The sequence below is a fragment of the Pholcus phalangioides genome, unplaced genomic scaffold (genome assembly GCF_987345545.1).
Source record: "Pholcus phalangioides strain wild (caught in Gottingen) unplaced genomic scaffold, Ppha-v1.0 ptg000003l_1, whole genome shotgun sequence".
NCBI lineage: Eukaryota > Metazoa > Arthropoda > Arachnida > Araneae > Pholcidae > Pholcus > Pholcus phalangioides.
In genome coordinates, this window is record NW_028301596.1 from 44,337,104 (window position 1) to 44,353,870 (window position 16,767).

At 37.0% G+C, this 16,767-nt stretch overlaps 1 protein-coding gene across 1 annotated transcript in view; it reads left to right on the plus strand.

Annotated features, from left to right (window-relative positions):
- Positions 1-5,235: 5,235 nt before the first annotated feature.
- Positions 5,236-16,767, plus strand: part of RnrL (Ribonucleoside diphosphate reductase large subunit) — a 38,967-nt gene continuing 27,435 nt past the window's right edge. The window contains exons 1-7 of the mRNA XM_089248484.1: positions 5,236-5,397; positions 6,915-7,003; positions 10,731-10,908; positions 11,558-11,658; positions 14,220-14,279; positions 15,309-15,348; positions 15,595-15,757. Of these exons, the coding sequence (XP_089104610.1) occupies positions 5,379-5,397; positions 6,915-7,003; positions 10,731-10,908; positions 11,558-11,658; positions 14,220-14,279; positions 15,309-15,348; positions 15,595-15,757 (650 nt within the window). The 5' untranslated portion in view covers positions 5,236-5,378. The remainder of the gene's footprint in view (positions 5,398-6,914; positions 7,004-10,730; positions 10,909-11,557; positions 11,659-14,219; positions 14,280-15,308; positions 15,349-15,594; positions 15,758-16,767) is intronic.

The window sequence follows — 16,767 nt, forward strand, 5'->3', positions numbered from 1 at the left end:
AACCGTGAGTTGTGCTGGAAGTGTAAGTACCTTACAGTCTGAGTGCATATCTAGTGTTTTGTCTGATTTTTCAGTGCTGCCATCTATATTCTGGAAGTGAAGCGAGTAAAATGTAATGATTGAATATTTGTAAGTCTGTTGCAAGACTTTTTAACGGGGAGATCTGCTCGCATATTCGCGCCTCGAAGTTAAGAACCACAGAAAATTAACCACTGCTGTGGTGAGGTTCGAACCCAGATCTCCATGATGTGAGTCTGTCATTATGACCACCACAGCTGCAAATTTATACCCTGTGATTTGCAGTAGCACTTCATTTCCTGTCATTTAAAAAGTTTGGTGAAAATTACAACTTTTCTGGCCTTCAAAATTATTTTGGGGACAATCTACTATATACAAGGATGACGTCACTCTCCGCTACCATATGAAGGTTTTTTAACAGCTGGCTGTTGCGAAGATATATTTTGGAAAGAGAAAATTCAACTGCCCCTGCGGGGAATCAAACCCACGTCCTTTCACTTTCCGGGTGAACGCACTAGACTACAGAGGCACAGAATCTCTCAATCTTTCAAAGAGACCATGTACGGTCCCTTTCAGTGTACATGAGCTCCAAGGAAAGATTGAGAGATTCGGTGCCTCTGTAGTCTAGGGCGTTCACCCGGAAAGTGAAAGGACGTGGGTTCGATTCCCACAGGGGCAGTTGAATTTTTTCTCTCTTTCCAAAATATATCTTCGCAACAGCCAGTTGTTAAAAAACCTTCAATCTACTACATCTCGTGTTTTTTATCTAAAATATAGACTAGACAAAAAGTCAGTAGAAACTTTAAAAATTCACTGGAAAAATAACAGAAATAATAAACTGTGTGCAGGGTTAGCATCGCTATGTCATGGGAATTTTTTTAAGACATGAAAAAAAGAATAACTCAAAAAACAGCCCATATATGATGCTGGTACCAGGGACGTAGCCAGAAATTTCGTTCGGGGGGGACCAAAGTGACAGAACAATGGATTTGGTCATCTTTTTCCCTTTTTTCGGTCATTTTCTCACATTTCGGGGGGGGACCAGACCCCCAAGTCCAACCCCCCCCCCCCCCCCTGGCTACGCCCTTGGCTGGTACGAGTGACTTCGTTGGAAATATACAAATGAGACGGTTATAAGAACTCACACTCCTAATCCACAACCATTTCATCATTGTAAACCGTGTATGTGAACAAAGATGCTGAATGGGGTTGCTGGATTTGTGACTCACCTGCAATGTATTATCTGCCCACCACGACGATGATGGCCATGTGGAACACATACTGCTGTAATAAATTATTTGAAAGCATTCTGTTTATTATTTGCGTATCTTTTCTTTGACTCATGTACATCAGCGTCACCTATCAGCTGTTTTCGATTTTTTTCTTGTCTTAAAAAAGTTCCGTGACCTATAGCGATGCTAACCCTGCAAACAGTTTTTATTTCGGTTATTAATCCGGTTTTTATGAATATTAGTTTCTATGGACTTTTTGCCCACTTTGTACATGGTTAATGCAGGTCAAGGGACCGGAATTTTTCTTTCACTTTAATTCTTTACAAGCAAAGCCACAAACTGAACTGGATAGGAAGTTCTTTTTGGACCACATAAAGAGGCATTTAAAACAAGAAAACCCCTAAATGTTTTCTTTTTGAAAGTACGCTATGTGAACGGTATATGTCTGTCTGCAATTCGGTCTGGCCAGCAAAAGAAAAAATCCATTAAAAAATTTATAATGTATTTCATTTTTAAAAATCTTCGATCGTGATCATATTGCATCATTCGTCGCACATATTGCATTTCAAATGTGTGGTTTTATTAAAAGAAGTAATTACAAATTTTTTAATTCATTTATATGAAAGTAAATTACAAGCTGTTATGATCGCGTTCTTGCAACACCACCTATAGAACAAGGCCTCCGTACGAAGCTTGTGGCGTCAATAAAGAAGGCAATTTCTCCTATTGCCATTGGATATACTGCAAAAAAGGGTAAAGATATCGCATGCGTCAGCCTGCTGTATCCAATGGCAATAGGTGAAATGGCCTTCAGTGACGGGACGAGCTTTCTTGCGGAGGCCTTGTTCTATAGGTAGTTGGTTCTTGGCGGACAACTGATTGCTCATGGGAACTCTTAATTGACTGATGTGATAGAGTGCTGTTTGCCCATTGGTTATTGTGTCAGGGTCTACTGCAGGATGGAGACGCACGTCAAATCTTTAGGGCTCCAAAATTAGCTGCCTTTTGTAGAAAAAGGCTCCATCCTTAGATAAGAAATAAAAATAAAATATTTCTTCTCAAAGGCTCCATCCGCTCTTCCCACGCGCCACGCCTCTGCCTCAAAAAATAATAGACCCAAAAATTCATATTTGACAGGGCCCGGTTGCAAGGGGGTTATTCTTTATATATAACATGGTATTATATGTACTCCAAAAGTTTCGTAATTGTTAAAATTTATGAAAAATGCATTGATAAATTTAAAAAATATTTTACTGAAATTTGCAAAGATTTTCGTGATTCGCCTTTAGCTGTTTGAATATTTCAGTTTGTGCTCTCAGTGTATAAATTCGTTGGTTTAAGAAATAAAATCGTTTATATTATATTGGTGGGAGCTCGAACATAGGCGGAGATAGACTTGGAAGTCTGGAGGCACGATGATGATGTGAATTCATATATACAAGATACATTAGATCAGTCGACTCCACCTTTGACGCTGGGAGGGGGGGGGGGGAACAATGCCCACACAGTCCCCCCCGTATCTCCGCCCATGGGCTCGAACCTTGTTACTCGCTACGTGAGTCCGTCACTATCACCACTCGACCACCACAGCGGCCTAAGCCAACACTGTTACAGAAATTGTGTTAAGACTTGTTAGAGGCCTAAGAAATGACAATACATGGGTCCACCCAAAGCTGCTTGAAAGTACGGTTACCACTCTTAAAGCAGCTTTGGACCCAAGGTTTCTAGAATATATACTTTGGACCAGCCAGATGATGTCTTAGTTCATGCCCCTCCTCCCCACTCATCCTGGAGCAGGGCCCCTACGGGGTGAATTTATAGCGTGAAATATATAACAAATTGGAATGGTTCCCAGTGCTGAAGCCCCATTAGCCCCATTCTTGTATAGACAGAGTAGCATAACTATATTCTTTGTCAGCCGGGCCAATCACGCATTTGGTTGCGCCCCCCCCCCATTCCGTTATGTTGAAGGAGAGATTAAAAATTAAAATTGGCGTCCCCTCTGGTCTCGCCCGCGGCACCAGATCTGTCTGTTGATATAAGCCGTGCCTCGGGTACAGGGGGGAGGGACGGCTGCTAATGACAATGAAATCTCATAAAGATTCTAGAGATTATGCATGCAGATTCGTAAAGCAGTCATTTTTAATCAGGTAGAGGGCCTGAGGAAAATAAATTTTCCGGGGGCCCATGATGCTCTTAAGATGGCCCTGGGTCCAAGTCATTATACCATAATAAAAATGTTTCAACTTTTCTTAACCCCCTCCCCATGTGCTAGTAGAACGAAGGGCACAGACCTCTTTAGAAAATAATATTCTGTATACAGCAATTGAAAACAATGAGTTGTAAGAATTAAGGGGACATTCAAGTATTACGTAAGCAGATTTTCGGCCATTTTTGACCCCTTTCCCCCCCATCAGCAAAACACTGACCCCCCACCCCTCCCCCCCTGTCAGCAAAATTTCGTCAGCAGCTTAAAATATTTCATATCTTCAAAAAGGGGTGGTTGATGACTTAAGCAACCTTCAAACCCCCTTCCTCCTTGTCATCAAAAGTCAGCAAATCCGAAAAACTCCTTCCCCCTCGATGCTGACGTAATACTTGAATGACCCCTAAGATGTTTTTTCCAGCCTACAAGTCATGATAGAAAGAAATTTTCTTGCTATTGGAGTCGAGATGAACCTGGAAAAGCATACTTCATTGTTTCCACCGGAAATCGAGAGAACTGTAGGTACTCTTATAGTCCGCGCACTGCCGTCTTAGCACATGGTCCCAACCGGCAAGGAGCTAAGGGGGAGGGGGCGAGGAATGCTCGAACTTAGGCCCGTCTTAAGACTATGACGGGTTCCCGGACGAAATGATTTTTCTGAGGTCCCTATCTGTTTATAAATTCTTTTCAACCAATTTATTTTATGCTCGTTTTGTAAAATTTTAACCAAGCCTCATAAAAATGAGATCTGCTTAAAATTTTGGAGAATGAGCATGAAATAAATTTCTGAAAAAACATTTATAGTCGGATAGAAGCATCAGAAAAATATTTTCGTCCGTGGTCATACGAGGGGCTGTTACGACGGCCTTGAGTTCGAGCATTCAAGCTATCCAACGTGTTATCAACATGAGTCGATTTTTTATTCATCCAAGCTCATGGACCAACTTGAAATATTTCCAAGAACCATGGGCGGAGATACGGGGGGCGTGGTGGGGGGTGGGGGCAAGAGTAAAGGTGAAGTTGACTCATCTAATGTATATATGCATATATGAATTGACATCATCATCGTGCCCCCCCCCTCAGACCTCCAAGTCTATCTCCGCCTATGCCAAGAACCCCTGGTTATATAAGAACCTCTGATCTTTCTATGGTCATGGCTCGCACATCCTGCTTCAGGGCCATCAATGTGAATAAAAACGTTTTGGAGCGCATAGGCTTCCGGACCGGGGAAGTGGGGGGGATTGAGGCTGTTTCAGATGGCCAATAAATTTTACAAATACAACGCCACAACAGGCAAACTTCCCCACGAGGTGGCTGACTTAAGAACATCATGGATCCTCGAGCCATTTTTTTGGAGGCCCTATCTACTACTTCTACACCACACCCCGCCCGCGGAACCCCCAACGAATCGGTACATGCGGGAATGTGCGTGTACGTGTAGTGAAACCTGACGTGAAGTTTTTTTCTCTGTAATGCTTGTTATGTGTAGTGCTTCCTTTCTTTTTTTTTTTCTTTCAAACCGAGCACAATTCAGGTCTATCGCCATCTATGGGCAATTTATTGTGCCCATTTCCCCCTCCCCTCTCCAGTTGTGTCTGTTTAGTTTAGTTTTTTTTCTTTTTTACAGAATGAAAATGTTAGAAACTAATTATAATATAAGAATTTACATTTGATTAACAAATTAAGAAGATTTTTTTTTTGCGCAGTTAATAATTTTCTTATGTCGTATTTCTCATTACGCCGAGAGAGAGCCCTGCGGCACATGAAACGACGTATATCGTACGAAGAAGTAACGACCCCCAAGTTTCAAAAGAGCGCCAAATATCCTTTTGTGCCATTTGCCGACTTGAGCCGGCCGCACCAGCACATCGTTTTCTTCAGCTGTTTCTTGACTAATTCTTTCCACAATTGCTTCGGCCAAGATGTTTGTGTACAAGAGAGGTAACCATTATTATCACAATTGCCGTTGTTGTATCGCCTAGTGCATGTGCTCGTAATGTTTATTTCTTGTTTATATATAGATAATTGTCTCTTGAAAGTGAAAATAACTTGTTTTGGGTATCTCCTTTGTTCTCGAATTGATGAGATAACATTGTAAAGCTGTAGATATACAATGCCGCTTATCTCATAGTTTCGGTTTTATGCTATTTATCTAACTTATTTCATTGCATTTGTCTCGTTCACTTTGAACAAGTACATAATTATGTAAGGCCGGGATTACACTGTAAAAGTTTGATAAAATCCCTTTTATAAAACTTGAAAAATCCAGTCAATAAAGCTCATAGGTTACATTCGAGCAAGTGCAACCCATAATCTTGTTGGTTGAATTTTTAAAATTTTATAAAAGAACTTTCAGAAAACTTAAAGTGTAATCCCAGCCCAACACTGGTTAATTTGCCGAATCTAAGAGACGAGAAGTTTTGAGATCCTCTTTAGTGAATGATTTTGTGGGGCCAAATACATTTTGTATCATTTTTTGTTTTTACACGTTATGAATGCTTTGCTGAAGGGCCCTGTCAAACATCCTAGCTTAGAGGTCACTGGGTTCGAACTTCAAATCCCACTGTGGCCACAGTGGTGGTCGGCTGAAGTTGATTTTCTGTGGTTCCCAACTTCAAGGCGCGAATACAAGTCTATCTCCCTGTTAAAAAGTATCTTGCCACAGAGCAGCAGGGCCCACAAAGATAAAATTAGTCAATCGTTACACTTCAGTCATAGTGAGGGAAGTTGATGACAGATGGCAGCACTACACATAACAAGTATTACACAGAAAAAAATTTCACAGTAGGCTTATGTGATTATTTTTATTGTACTACGATTATGTTGTCGTGGGGGTGGGAGGTAACCCCTCCATGGCAAAGCTGAACATTCATCATTACTAAGAAGCTCTAAGCTTGTTATTTGTTTTATTTTCCTGTGGAAGCCACAGAGCCTTAGGTTTGGGAACCACTGCCATATGCATTCAAAAATGATTTTTTTTACGAGTTCGAAGAAGAGATCCATGTGGTGACTTGGTTGAAGAATGAAATTTATACCCTCCCCTCTGGTCCAGTGCTACTTCCCCCAAAGCAGAATGTTTAGCACTGTTCTGCGACGAGCCCTCGGCTGACTGGAGATGTTCTGCGGTAAAAATCCCCATACATGTAATAGTGTTTTTTTTTTCACTTTTTCTTAAAATTCTTCCAAATTATTCTGCAGTAGCGCTAATTGTTCTGCGATGTACGTCGCAGATTTTGGCACATTCTGCTTTGAGGCCTGCTTCCTTTCCCCCCCCCCCCAGTTGGGGCTCTGAAAACCCCCCTGTAATTTTACTTTCATTAATGAATAGTCCCTATATTGTTTTTCAAAAATTTCTTTCTTGAATTTTGATCAGATTTTGTATCTTAGGGAAAACCTCCCTCACCAAAGTTGGCGGCTATGCATTTGATACAGTCTCATTAAGGATTTTTTCATTGCAGATGGAAGGAAAGAGGAGGTCATGTTTGACAAGATCACTTCCAGGATCAAAAGCATGTGTTATGACCTTGACATGAATTTTGTAGATCCGGTAAGTCCTCAAATTTTCTTTGATTTTTAACTTTCATGAATGAAGTCTCTGTTGATGCTCATACCAAAAATTGCCAAATATTAATCTTCGTTTCAGCTTGGTGGGTTTTTGAAGAAAAGCTGCAATCAGTTCAAATCTCCACCACAGCTCTTAGTCCGATATTTTGGTTTGGGGTACAGATTTCCAAAAATATTCCTCCATCTATCAGTGATGATACGTAGTCAAGTACATGCAGGGCTGTAACTAGGATTTTCGCTGTCCCCACCGATTTAAAATTCTAAAATTTTATATAATTGTCTTATTAGTTTCCCGCTAAAACTTGCCGTCGCCTAAATTTTTTTGCCCAGGCAATCGCCCTCTCTGCCCCCCCCCCCAGTTCTGGCTCTGAGTACATGTACTAATTACAATTAGGCAAATGGTACAAGTATTGCACTGCATTGAAAACTTTTTGTTTATCAAATTATCGTTCACATTATCTGTATACCTGTGCAGTACAAAAATAATGCTCTATCAACGTAGCATTTACATAAAAAAAATTATGCAGTGAGCTTAAGTGATGTCAACGTTGAGCATCATTATTTACGTTTAGCAGTTACCATCGGCAATGGTTTTTGCAAATTTTGAAAATTCATACTCTTCCAATATCAGAGGTCTGCTTCTACCCAAAATTCGGGCTCTGTTTTCCAGATCCTTCACAAAATTCCAGATCTAAAAAACGGACCCTTCATAAAATTCTAGACCTGAAGAACGGACTTTCACAAAATAAAAATTAATGAAACCCAGACCTGCCAACTCTCCCGATTTTTCATCCTTCCTCCCGCTCTCCGGATTTGTTGAAATTTCTCCGGATTTTGGCAGAAAATTAGATTTTACGCGAGCTTTCACGTTGTCGTGGCGTCAATAATTACCATCGTCGTTAGGGAAAACACCCATGGAGGACAGCCGTAGTCATTTCCATTGAGCAGCCGTAAGAAAAAGTGTGACCGCATTTAAGCAACTGGCAAAGACGCGACTTTGTTTTTGTAGCATTTATCGGCAATCATTTATCAGGGGGAAGCCCTTAGTTGCCGAAATTCCTGTATTATCGTTATTGTATTCCATTAACAGCCGCACGGTAAACGTTTTTTCGTCCGCAGCTTTGTAATTTAAATTTTTAATCTTTTCTTCCGATTAAACATCTTCAGAAAGAAAATATAAAACTTTAAGCTATATACAGCTAAATATAAAGCCTTTAAGAATTCATATACCCAAGATTATCAATCACTGATAGCATCCACGAAAGAAAACACATACTTTATAAATGTGTGGTGTAGCAGTAGTAGGTAGGGCCTCCAAAAAATGGCTCGGGGATCCATGATGTCTTAAGTCAGCCACCTCGTTGGGCAATTTGCCTGTTGTGGCATTGTATTTGTATAAACAGTATGTAGATGTGATTTCTCTATTCCGCATGGAAAGACTGGCATGGAATTATATTCTTCTCAGGGGCAATGTAGAACCTGCCTTGGGGGGGGGGGGTGTCCCCCTCGGGAGAATCTCCGGATTTGTGGATTTCAAAAGTTGGCACGTCTGGAAACCATAAATTTAGAATTTTATTTCTTTTGTGTAGATTGACTAGATTACTTTGTTTCCCACAAAATTACTTATTTTTCACGAAATTAATGATCCTTTTCACAAAAATAAGGGAAATTTTCACAAAAACGACCCTACGAAGACTGTCTGGACAGATGCCTGAATATTATACTCTAATTTAAAAGGTGCATAAATTTCTATGATGAAGTTATAAAATATGTATATTTAGTATTCAAATATATTCTTAGAAGAGATACAACAGATTTAAAATGTAGTGGATTTAAAAGAACATAGAAGGCAGCATGAGTATTCACTTTTTTTTTGCACTTAAAATGCATATAATAACCTTGTACATCCCTCTTTCTTTTTCCTCTGGTTTTTATATTGTCAAAGGGTATCTGATATGTCGCTCGACGGAAAGCGACTAAAGAAGAATACAAGAGCTCTCTCCCCATGGAAAGTGCTGCCGAACCTGATCATATGACCTGTATTCGCCACCAATCAAAACATATCAGTTTTAGATTTCTACTAGTCTGTTTTGGCATCCCCAACCATGTTTTTTTTTTGGCCAACAAAGTTTTTTTTTTGCTCTTATATCTTGGATTTGGCATCCTTCTTAGAGCGGCCGTATTGGTCCAAGAGCCAACCCAGCATTGGTGGAGGTACATGCAATTTTTTTTTATGGAACCCTTATTATAGTCTACAGTTTTTGCTGTAGGAAGGTGAATAAGATTTTGCTGCTCGAGCAGAAAAAAAATTCTTGCTTTCTTTTGTTTGAAAAAGTCTAATACAGTATAATCCGGCCTAATGTGGCAGAAATGCGGGTCAAATAACTGAAAAGCCGGAGTTATATGAATGCTCACTTCCTACCCCTCACCATACCATCAAAAACATTTTAATATTAAAAACCACTCCTGTTCATATTTTGTGACCTCTTGGTACAGGCATGTGCCATCTTGGCCCTAGACCAAGTGATTTTTTCGGGGACATGCGTGGCAAATTCTCGAAAAATTCAATTACTTTTCATTTTTCAGAGGTCCCTCTTCTCTTAAGACTTCCAAGCCCATGCATTAAGACAAAACTTGGTCAGTACTTCATACATAAATGTATACATAATGTAAATGTTTGTTACGTACTGTACATTTTAAAAACTTATTACAAGGGGAAGTCCAATAATTTATAAATATTGCTATAAAAATTATGTAAATAGTTTATTTATCATTTATTATGTCATTTTTTCCTGTAAATAGCCATTATCGTATGTAAAAATGAATTGATACAGTCCTGTAAATATCTTCAAATTGGCAACAAACTTAGCAAAGTTCGGCGACGGCTCTGGTGATTTGTCAATGCCATGGCACCAAGAGACTAGGCTGGGTAGTTGAAATTCTACTATAATTGATATTGTCATTTGAGTAATACATGTTTTAGCATCGACGGATACTTCAGGAAAATTTTAAATGGGCTTTAATTTGTGAAGGAAATTTATTTCTGCTCAAACCATTTTTGGCAAAATTCTCAGCATGTTAGGGAAAAATTATTTATATTGCAGATGTAGTCAGTTTTTAGTCCTGCTCTATTTCCAAAAATTTCTGCTTAAAAAATGAAACTTTGCTCCTTCAAAATGGATGACTGGCATTTGCATTTCCTTGATGTAACCAATTCATTAGAAACTCCCGATAGGAATGTTTGTGAGGTGCATGTACTGTTCAGCAGGAGTGGGACTACAGTAGAATCTCTTGATAACAGGCACCCTTGGGAGAGTAGATTTTGTCTTCTAATGAGAAGCGTCCGTTAATGAAAAGTAAGATACATAGAGACCAGTTGATGTAATTTTTTAAAAATGTTCGCATGAACAGGAGTTTTCACTGTGCTACTTGACTTCCATGTGCATGTGGTCTTCTAGGGAATTTCTAAGGGAATGGTGTGTACTGGAAAGCCAGACTTGGCAAATCCCATACACCACTGAATGCTATTGTGGCTAAAAAAAATTGCAATGGAAAGACAATGCAAATTTTTGGGAATTATATCAGTATCAAAAGCGGGACTGGGCAAAATCATAAGAAACATTGTTTTGGTCTGTTTTTCTAAGAAAAAAATATTAAAGGAATTCTGGCCCTACTTGTTCATTAAAATTGATTGGATTTAAAAATTTCAGGTGGCTATTTCTCAAAAGGTTATCAAAGGACTTTATGCTGGTGTATCTACGGTGGAGTTGGATAATTTAGCTGCCGAGGAGTGTGCTAGCCGCACTACCAAGCATCCAGATTATGCTATTTTGGCTGCCAGGATAGCTGTCTCGAATTTACATAAACAAACTAAGAAAAGTTTCAGTCGTAAGTGGAATCTTTCTCTGTCTCGAAGCGGACGAGCAAGTTACATGTTTTGATTTTTACTTTTCCATCTTGCTCGTTAAAGTTCTAGCTATGATTGATGTTATAACATCCTCCATGATAGAATGAGAAATTCGTGAATTAGTTGAAAGGAGGAGACATTTAGGTTGTCTGTCATCATATGTATTGCTTAGAGAATAATATTTAATATGAAATAACTGACAGATTAGAATTTTGAGAAATTAATTATGAATATAAAATGCATTCATACTTATAAGACAACCATAATCTTTTTTATGGGCAGTGTATTATATAGTATTATTAGTTTTTGTTCAACTATATAATGATTTTATATCGGGTTGCTGTATTTCGGTTGCATTTGACATCCATATTTTTATAGGCATCTTTTTTCAGCCACCTACCTCACGGCAATTTGTCTGTTGTGGCCTTATTATTCCGTATTCCTTAAATTATTCCGTAAAAGAAGAGGGTGGACTGTTGATCAGGGGTTTGAAATGTATACTTTTATTATACAAGGGGAAAATTATTATTTGGCTTTAAAAGAGGGGCGACCGTATTTGAGGGGTTCACAATCTGCCACCTTGGGTTTTTCTTCATTCAGTTTTATTGGATTTTTGTAATTTCATTTCAGATGTTATACAAGATCTGTATGAAATGGTTGATTCTAAAAGTGGTAAGAGTACGTCTATGATATCTGAAAAGACGTATCAAATTATCATGGATAATGCTGATGTAAGTAATTGTATTTTGCACAACTTTTTTCAATGCATCGTCTATTTTAATCTGTGTTTTATATATTTGAGCTGATTTATCATCTTTAAGCATGTATGTGCAGCAGTAGTTTATGTGCATTTTATTCATATTGTATTTGTGTCCTCTCTAGAGATGGGATGAATGTTCAATTTCTATTTCACATTTGATCCTTTTTGTCAAATATTTTGTTTGGCCGAATAATGCTTAGGTACTCTGCTGAATATCTGTGTGAATCAAAGTACATCAAACTAATTTTAAAAAATACTAATTAGAATTTTTCCCATAAATTAAAAATTTACCTATTATATTTCATTTTGTGATGTATATCCCTTTCTGTGAAAGGTTATGTCGGGGTGAATTTCTAGGATAAAAAAGGAAAACGTGAAAGTGCAAATAGAATCCTACTGCCTAGATAAGGTGGAAGTGAGCATATATTCTAATTGAAGGTTGTACCTAGACAAGATATCTATTGGAAGGGACAAAGAACATCTAAAGAGGGAAACATAAGAAAAGTCGTAAATTTTGAAATGCATTGCTACTTGGGATTAAATAATGGTGGAGACACTTTTAATTACATGTAAAATTGTGACAAGTGTTGGAAAAAAGATTTATTCTGTAAGTAAATATTAAAATACAACATATCATTGTTAAATTTGATTGCCAGTGTCATGGCAATAAAAAAATTTCAATTGTTTAGTTTTTACTATTTAAATAATGAACTGCATAATTAAAATTCAATATCAATCATTTAAAATTACCAATATTATTTTCAATTAAAACCACCAATTTTATTTATTGTGATGAATTTTAAGAAAATTTATGTTTGGCTGCAGAATATTCAGTATTCTGCCAAAATATTAGTCAAAAATTCAGCTAAATCACTATTTATCCCATCCCTAATCCTCTCCCTATTTGAGTACAGTAAAAGCAGGGCTTGAGAAATAACCAGCCAAATTATTCCAGAGCAGCCAAGCCTTTTTCCTCTTGACAAAAACAGTCCAAAATAGCTTATTCTTTGACTTGTCTTGGACTCCTTTGTATTCCAGTAGACAGGCTGACGTATCTAAAAATTGAGTGCCTTCCTGGCCAATTAATTACTCTGTTATCGTACATTGTAAAATTTTGGCTCCAATGCCAATTGCTTTACTCTTCATGTAAACCTTACGTCTAGGATTTGTCGACCTCCTGTGAAAATATGTAATAACAGTTTTTCATTTTGGGAAAGAAGCAGGGTTAGAAAAATTCCAGGCCACCATAGTGACTAAAAAAATTTGTCTTCACCTAGAATATTTCATGTGAGATTACTAAATTGGAGTTTGAGGACAGTGTAAAATTTTTGGAAATAATGTAAGCCTTCCACCCACATGAAAGGTCAACAAGGCCCAGGAAAGTTGGGAGGAAAATATTTTGGCTGTTTTTCTCTGGAAAAAGTGTATTCTTGGCTGCTAAAAAATTTGGCTAGTGCCTAATTTAGTTTTTGATTTTGTCAAACTTTAGGAGTATCTTTGACATTTGTTTATAGACAATGCTTTGCAAATCACTTGTAATACTGAGATATATCGGATTTTTGCTATATAGTAGAGCAATTAGAGATAGATAGTATAGAGATAGAGCCAATTTTTTTCTTTTTTGGTCTTGTATTCTTCGCCCATTCCCCCATATATTGCCTCCTGCTGCAGTTTACCCCTTCTCCCCCACCCTCCAATTCTGGCCCTATCAAAGTTGGGTGTTCAGAGAGAAAGTTGTTTCTTCCAAAAGTTCGGCAAGAATGTTTTCAGCACAGATGGTACGACTTTATTCCATAAAATATTTCAGTTCCAGCACAAAAGTGATTTAATCACTTTTGTTCTGCCATATTGTGGCCAAAAATATGCACATTTTTTAAAAAAAATGTTGTTTTCATATCGATTATATAAATTCAAATTGGCAGTAAAAACTGTTACAAGTATTGAATTAATAATTTTTAATTACAGTGAAAAAATTAGTTTTACTTTTTTTCCAAAGAAGCTGAACTGGAAAGTATCGGAATTAATATTGTTCACAGTTGAATCACATATAACAAACTCCAAGAGACTGAAGAAATCACTTCGTTATAATGAAATTTCACTATAAAGGAATTCCAGGTTTTTGCATTGTTCCTATGTATATTTATCTGGGGGATTAGAAAAGTGTTTGTTAAAACAAGATTTTTTTTTTCTCTCTATAACGGTGTACTACTGAAGATTATCGATCAATCGGTCAATCAAATAGACCGGGCATTGCATTTGAATTTTGCAAAATGGTTTTAATTAAAAATCATTTGAAACTCTCATTTAAATTTTAATACACTTAATATTGTTTCTAATATTATTCAATTGGAAAATAAACAGAAAAAGAAGCGATACAGTAATGAGAATTTTCATATTTTTAATTATTTTCTTATTTTAAGGTTATCTTTCTGTGTTTTTAGGTCATAAATCCCCTTGCACATCTCTAAAATTTTCTATGTCATAAAAATCTTATACTCTAATCATTATTATAATGACTCATTTGTTTTGCAGAAGCTGAATTCTGCCATAGTTCAAAGTAGAGATTTTAACTACAACTATTTTGGTTTTAAGGTGAGTTTTTTTCTTTACCATATTAATGTTCAGATAAGGAAGTTGTCGTAACTCTTCCCAGTGTCAAATACCATCTACTGGGGTCTGTTTTTGTGAAAATTTTCCTTATTTTTGGTAAAAGTGTCCAAAAAATAAGTAATTTTGGGGGAAGTGAAACAATCTAGTTAATTTATCACAAAATAAATGAAATTTCAAATTTATGGTTTCATCAATTTGTATTTTGTGAAAAAATCTTTTTCCGATCAATTTTTGTGAAGGGCCTGTTTTTCAGATCCAGATTTTTGTGAAAGTTCTGGAAAAATGAACCCAAATTTTGTCTGGACAGGTGCCTGATCTATGATCTATTTTAACTCATTTTCAAAGTTACAGCAAATGAGAGTACTTCGGCTCAAATTATCAAAGGGTTTAATAGTGTCATAAATACAATAATCCTTGTTACATTGCGCATGTCTGGAGACCAAAACATGATTATAAACTCTATCTGGGTGTGGGAACCAACCTTTTGGTTTCATCGTGCTAATAAGATATGCTGGGGGGAAAACACCCCTCCCAAATAAGCTACAGGTCCTGAAACTCATTACGGATTAACATTTAGCACATACTGTAATAATTGAGAACTTGAAGTTTTGATTGTTTTCTAATCCAAGCTCACCAATCTCTTGGAACCTTTCCAAGAACCCCATCCTAAGGATCTTGTGGACCCCTGAAAAATAATTGATCTTGATAGATGGTAATTATTATAAAGGGTATGTAATTACTGTGATAGTTATATTGGGTAAATGATAGTTAAGTTTTTAATTATTCTAATAAAAGAAAAAGAAACAAACTATCAAAAGGCATTAGGTGCTGTGTAACGGTGGCTACTGTGGTTCATTATGGGGATTTCGTTGTTAATCTTCCAGCTAGAGTGTCTTTAAAATACTTATAGAATTTCTTCATAAAATAAGTGGACTTTGATTTCTCTTGTGATGATGAAATTACTCATACAAGTTAATACTGAGTATAATGTGTTTTATATCGTCATTTCAGACTTTAGAGAAATCATACTTGTTGAAGATAAACAGCAAAGGTATGTATTTCATGATTTTTAACATGTTACTTCTGAAAGACATTATTTTAATTTTGAGAGCTTAAAATTTTATTCATGTGCTCACTCGCATAGAAATTGATTCCATCTCTGAAAATAAGCGATATTCAAATCAATGTGAAAACCTCTCTAATTGTCATTCTCCTAAGTTAGCAACCACAATATACAATTTGTTATACGTTCTTTGTAATGTTTTAGAGTTTTGATATCAAAACACCTTCATTATAGTTGTCGAGCGCCCTCAGCATATGCTGATGCGAGTATCTGTAGGTATACATGGTGAAGATATAGATGCTGCTATTGAAACTTATAATCTGATGTCTGACAAGTGGTTCACGCATGCGTCTCCAACTCTGTTTAATGCTGGGACACCTAGACCTCAACTTTCCAGGTAAATTTTGCTATTTTGTGTATCCAGTACCAAAATTATGTATTCATTATCCATATTTTCTGTATAATTATTTTAAGTCAATGTTTAATGTTTGTCTCAATTATTGCTATGGGAAACAATTTTGTCATGAATTGCAAACAATTGCAGAATCTAGGTAAATGCATATACAGGGGTGGGAACTCTTCGCCAATTGCGCCGCACTGAGCCAAAACTAATATCTTGTGCCATCCTGCTCCAATAGTGTATTTTCACATTTTCTGCGCCAAATAGCGAATTTTGCTTCAGTATGCCCGGAATTTCGGAAAGAACGCCTAAAAATTTTTGTTCCTGCTAGCCACGAAACGGTTTTTTACGAGAAGAGCGTGTTTTATTCCACTATTTCCAAAATATGCAAATGCATTTGCATATTTTGCCTTAAAAATTCATAATTTTGTGTCTTGAAAACTGGTGTATATAAGCCAACCTTTTGATATAGAAATGTATTTTTGAACAAAAAAAAAATGGTTTATGCACGAGTATATACGATAGATTCTTGAGAAAATCTTTTCCTTTGCAATGTATTATATATATGCAATAAATAAGACTGATGGCTGTTCCTCATATGATCAGAAGTTTTGACATGTGATTTTATGCCATCAAAAATTAAATGTGGTCAATTCACCCTGCTCTGCTTATGAATGGCACCAGTGTCATTTCATTTTGAATGCACGAGTTTTGGTTTTGCTGTCCATTACATCCACAAAGTAAAATGTGCAGAAATCTGCTACGTTTGTCGCAGAACAGTAAGTGCTGCTGCAGACCAATCTATAAGAATTTTAAGAAGTGCAGAAAACACTGTTATGGGGATTTTTACCACAGAACATTTCCAGTCAGCCGAGAGCTTGTTGCAGAACAATGCAAAAAAATTTTTTTATTATTGGTAGCAATTTGGCTGATCATAAATTAAAGTAGCTGATTGGGTGGGCCAAGCTGACACCCTGTTTATTGAGATAAGGATTCTGTCATCAAAA